The sequence below is a fragment of the Dendroctonus ponderosae genome, unplaced genomic scaffold (genome assembly GCF_020466585.1).
Source record: "Dendroctonus ponderosae isolate FM_Combo_2020 unplaced genomic scaffold, Dpon_F_20191213v2 Dpon_F_20191213_10, whole genome shotgun sequence".
Classification (NCBI taxonomy): domain Eukaryota; kingdom Metazoa; phylum Arthropoda; class Insecta; order Coleoptera; family Curculionidae; genus Dendroctonus; species Dendroctonus ponderosae.
The window spans coordinates 406,072-411,075 of record NW_026017111.1 but is presented as its reverse complement, the minus strand read 5'-3'; the positions used below and the strand labels follow the sequence as shown (position 1 = coordinate 411,075).

General features: G+C 41.7%; 2 protein-coding genes across 2 annotated transcripts in view; both read left to right on the top strand.

Moving 5' to 3' along the window:
• Positions 1–969, top strand: part of LOC125502744 (glucose dehydrogenase [FAD, quinone]-like) — a 2,341-nt gene extending 1,372 nt beyond the window's left edge. The window contains exons 2-5 of the mRNA XM_048661923.1: positions 17–150; positions 203–387; positions 440–637; positions 699–969. Of these exons, the coding sequence (XP_048517880.1) occupies positions 17–150; positions 203–387; positions 440–637; positions 699–969 (788 nt within the window). The remainder of the gene's footprint in view (positions 1–16; positions 151–202; positions 388–439; positions 638–698) is intronic.
• A 1,197-nt stretch (positions 970–2,166) lies between these two features.
• The window catches only part of LOC109537240 (glucose dehydrogenase [FAD, quinone]), a 386,158-nt gene continuing 383,320 nt past the window's right edge, over positions 2,167–5,004 (top strand). The window contains exons 1-5 of the mRNA XM_048662095.1: positions 2,167–2,308; positions 3,821–4,007; positions 4,060–4,245; positions 4,295–4,554; positions 4,816–5,004. Of these exons, the coding sequence (XP_048518052.1) occupies positions 2,196–2,308; positions 3,821–4,007; positions 4,060–4,245; positions 4,295–4,554; positions 4,816–5,004 (935 nt within the window). The 5' untranslated portion in view covers positions 2,167–2,195. The remainder of the gene's footprint in view (positions 2,309–3,820; positions 4,008–4,059; positions 4,246–4,294; positions 4,555–4,815) is intronic.

The window sequence follows — 5,004 nt, the reverse complement described above, 5'->3', positions numbered from 1 at the left end:
ACTCAACCTTCTGCAGGCTTATCCAACCACATCTCGTTTGGCTTGCATGTTTCCCTCAATGCCCCCAACTTGGTGGACCTCAACGCTGAGACCCTGGAGGAGTACTTAACGAACCAAACTGGGCATTTGAGTGGCAATGGAGTCAGCCAGGTGGGAAACAATGATCTTCACCCGGATCAAAATCCAGTTGATTCTGTTGCAGATATCCGCCCGACTGGCCAGTGCATATGCAGAACCAGACGATCCAGACTTGGCTTTGTATTTGAGTGGTTGGAAAAACACCTGCGCCTATTCCGCGGAACCTGGATTGCTTGCGGATCCAGATGATCCAACAGATAATCGGAAGTTGCTGATTTCAGTCACTTTGCTGCACCCACAGAGCACTGGGTAGGCTTGAATGGATCTGAGTGAGGGTTTAGGTGACAATGTTTTTCGGCAGCTATGTGGGTTTGGCCTCCAACAATCCTGCCGATCCGCCTAGAATAGTGGGCAACTACCTGAGTGCGCCGGAGGATGTTAAAATCATCACCTCCGGCATCCGGTTGATGCAGAAGTTCATCGAGGCGCCCGTTTTGAAGGAGAAATACAACGCCTCCCAGGTTTGGATGGACTATGGAAGCTGTTCCCAACAGTTCGAGTAGGAGGCTTTTTGCGAAACTTCGCCGATTGCTTTGGGCTAAAAATTGCGACATTTCCAGAGTGGATTCGGATGAGTTTTGGGAGTGCGCCATTCGCTACCAAACGCACATTGTGGGACATCAGTGCGCCACTTGCACCATGGGTCCTGATCCAGAATTAGGCGCTTGCGTTAACCAGAACCTCCAGGTCCATGGGGTTGCCAACCTGCGGATAGCTGATGCCTCAGCGATGGTGCCACGCATTTCTGGAAACACTCAGGCTATAGTGGTTGCTATCGCTGAACGCGCCAATCAATTTATCAGGGAAATGTATCTGGATCAGCAGCATTAAGCTTATTTTTTTGTTGAATTTTCTTCTACCGAATTAAAGCTAGTTGTATCCACATGAAATTTTATTTCCCGTCCACAATCCTAGAATATGAAGAGAAACAAAACTGGTTTGAAACGTTTCCATAAAGAAAGCTAAAGTTAATAGTTTCAGTAAACAAATGGGCAACATTGGAAAACACCGAAAAATATTTTATATATTTGGAAATTTTCTTCGTCTTGATGGAAGTTTTGCTGGTGAAAAAACCTCATCAAATTTCAATTATTCTCTTTCCCGATATGTAAGTTCTCAAAATTATGCGCGCATTATTGATTCCGCAAAGCAAAGATGCAAACATTTCTATTAATCAAGAAAAACATCCATAATTTTGCGTTTTAAAAAAACGTCCTTTCAAAACTAAATTTAAGAATTTTTAGGACTCGTTTCTGTGCAAAAATGTATCATCAAAACCTTCTGCTATAAATCAATCCACAAAACTTGAATACTTCAATCAAATCACTCAGCGAATCTGATGAAGTCATTCGAACCTCTCACGCATTTTCATGCGAATATTCGCTTATCAATTAAAAAATCGTTTTTTTTTCGTTTCGTATAAATAAATTGATAAAAAAGCCTGCACAATAAACATGTGATGATGATTTTGAACATTATTTCGTTATCAAATACTTTTTTCTTCGATTCAGTCAGCTCCGCTTCGTCCAAATGCAGCGTTTCTTCGCTGTAGCGCAATTAATTCACAAATGTTTGCGGTGATTTAAAAAATTGTACCAGTATAAGATTTAAAATGCGTCGAAAAATCCCTGAAGAAATTTGAAACAACGTGCATTAAATGTTAAGAAAGACTTTCGTCCAAAGAAAAGACGAATTTCTTCAAAAAATCTTCTTCAGTTGCCAGAGAATCTTTCGTAGAATCACACAATCGAATGCCTTTGTCAAGTCACAAAACACAGCTGCTGTTTAAAGGACAATTATTCACACATCAGAACTTTGGGCTCTAATCCGTCACTGCTTAAAGATTTTCTGAGAAAACAGCATTTTTTTGACGACTTTACTGAAGCCACCACGTCGTTCTGATGCTGATAACAGTTCATTGATATCACGTAGAAAACCTGCTGTTGATCGATACTTAAGCGTAGATTTGAACATAATAAAATACTCGAATTTTTTCAAAAATTGCATCTGATTTTCTATTTAAGTTCCATTGGCTGGCGCTGCTAGTTTCAGTCAGAATGTCGTTTGAAGCTTGCGGCTGTGAAGCCCCTTTTGTGGGCCTTTCTGTGGCTGATCAATGCTCTGGAGATCAGTATGTGGCCTTTATGAGCTTGGTGGATCTGCTTATAAGGTAGGATGCAATCGAATGCATTTCGTTGTCATTTTTCTGGAAAATCTAATGTCGATGGTGCTGCTGAAGTTGTGCGACTTTTCGGCCCATTGCCATTCTGACTAATGGACACGCTCCCACTATGCTCTATGCATAAGTACATTAAATGGACGGGAAAAATTGTTGATTACTAAATCCTGATGGTTATTTAGAGAGAATTTTACTGGGAATTTTATTGGGTAAAATTCGAAAGGATTCATACTTAAATGCATGCTTAGTGCACGTTTTCACGTCAACCGCTAAATTACTTAAGTTTGACGCCTGAAATACGTTAGGAGTTTTGAGCGATTTGGTAATAGCGGAAAAAAGCAGCGTGATGTTTGAGTCGATTTTGCAACTCAATCAAGACTTTTCGAGGAAACTGCCAACGTTTATTTATCGATGGTTCACTTGCTTAAAGGGCCATTTAGTTTTCTTTCGACTGATGTAAAAATGAGCGCTTTTTCCCGTTTCGCTTCCGAAAAATGAGCAAAAACGGGACGGAAAACATGAAATTTTGGCATTATCTTTGCACCTAAGTGTCTGCCATTCAATTTTCGCTTTCTGGGTCAAAATTACTCGAATTTCTTCACTCATGTTGTTATTTCTGAATCGCGTTTTCAATTCTCTATCCAACGATGCCAAAACGAACTCTGTGGCTCAAATGGTTCTTGAGAAACTTAAAAAAAAGCAGCGCTATGTTTGAGTCGGTTTTGCATCTCAACCAAAAAACACGCAAATTTAAAACTTTCTGAAACCAAGACTTTTTTGAGAAAACTGCCAACATTTCCTTATCGATCGTTCACTTTCTTAAAGGGCCATTGAGTTCTCTTTCGAATGATGTAAAAATGAGGGTTTTTGCCCATTTCGCTTCCGAGAAATGAGCAAAAACGGGACGGAAAACATGAAATTTTGGCAGAATCTTGCACCTAAGTATCTGATAKWSAAATTTCGCTTTCTGGGTCAAAACGACTCGAATTTCTGTCTCTCTCACATCGATATTCTGTCTAAAAGAAAWTATTCTATTTAGCTTTATCAACAAAAAAAACTGCACTGGAATTGCAATCAGARCCAGATAAGTGGAGGCATATTAAGATTGCATTTGGCGTAATTGAATCAGTTTCCACTTCAATCGCATCTTCATCAAGCGATAAGGGAGGCATTTTTTTGGAAGTATCCACTTAAGTTTGTTAAGTAGAGCTGATTAGAAATTTCAAGTAGCCAGGCAGTCATGCTAAACTCGATTTTATTTTGCATATTCAAGACGTAAGTAGTGGTTAAGTTTCGGGGGTTTTCCAACCCCCAGCAACCTGCTGCTTTGTAGCCAACTATTTCTCGAATCTACCCGCAATTCCAGATACGCTTGCAACATTTCTAATGCAGAATGATAAACTTTAGTTAGTACTCGTTATTTTCGATTTTTCTCAACACGCTGTATTCATAAATATATATAGTGGTTACGTTTCTGGAGGTTCCTGTTACATACAATTCTAGATACGCTTGCAACATCTCGGACCCCTGCAATCGCGTGGTACCCAAAACTCAACCAGCCGAAGAATACGACTTCATTGTAATCGGTGGTGGTAGTGGAGGTGCGACGATTGCAGGCAGATTGGCCGAAGTTTCCCAATGGAACACCTTGCTGCTGGAGGCTGGAACGGATGAACCTCCTGCTGCCCAGGTAAACACACCCATTAACTACCCTGAAGCCAATCGGTGCAACTTTTCTTTAGGTTCCGGCCCTACCTGCCTTCACCAAAACCATTCTAGATTGGAACTTCACTGCTGAGCAGGAGACTGGCGCATGCCTGTCTTCGGATGGGTACTGCTCATGGTCCAGTGGGAGAGTTTTAGGTGGAACCAGCTCGATCAATGGCATGGTGTATGTGAGAGGAACGCCTGCAGACTTTGATAAATGGGTAAATGTTCCCCAAGTTGCGCAGGAGAGGGATTAACGCAGCAGTTTAGGTGGAAGCAGGAAACACTGAGTGGAGCTACGAGGAGCTACTGAAATATTTCAAAAAGTCCGAAACCAATCGGCAGGTGGGAAGTTTGGTTTCCGATGAGTTTCATGGCACTGAAGGGCCAGTCACCATCGAGCAATATCCCGATAATATTCCTCTGGCTGATGACCTTTTAGTAGCAGCCGATCAAACGGGTTTCCCAGTAGTTCCAGATCTGAATGGGGCTGATCTTGTGGGCTTTTCCCGGATTCAGGCGTATAATCGGTGAGCGAAACACCCAGTTAAGTGTTCTGCTGTAAACACTTAATTTCCACTATAAATTAGTGAGATAAAGCTGCTGGAAAGCAACAATAGTGTTTGCTCTCCAAACTTTCCATGAATCACCTACTTGAGAATGGCATTGCAAAACAGAACCAATTGAATTAGTTTTAGTGCTCTTCTCAGCAGAATAAACAACTTGACGAAAGTACTTTTTCGCGAAAACAATGACATTCTCAAATAAACGCAAAAATATCTTAACTGCAGGAATGGCGTTCGAATGAGTTTGGCCAAGGCGTTTGTGCGGCCACATAAAGACGACGCCCACTTTCATGTCATGCTCAACTCCACAGCCACCAGGATCCTCTTGAGTGGGGAGGGCGACGAAAAGAGGGCGACAGCAGTGGAGTTTGTCTATGAGGGCAAAACCTACACTGTCAAGGCGAGGAAGGAAAT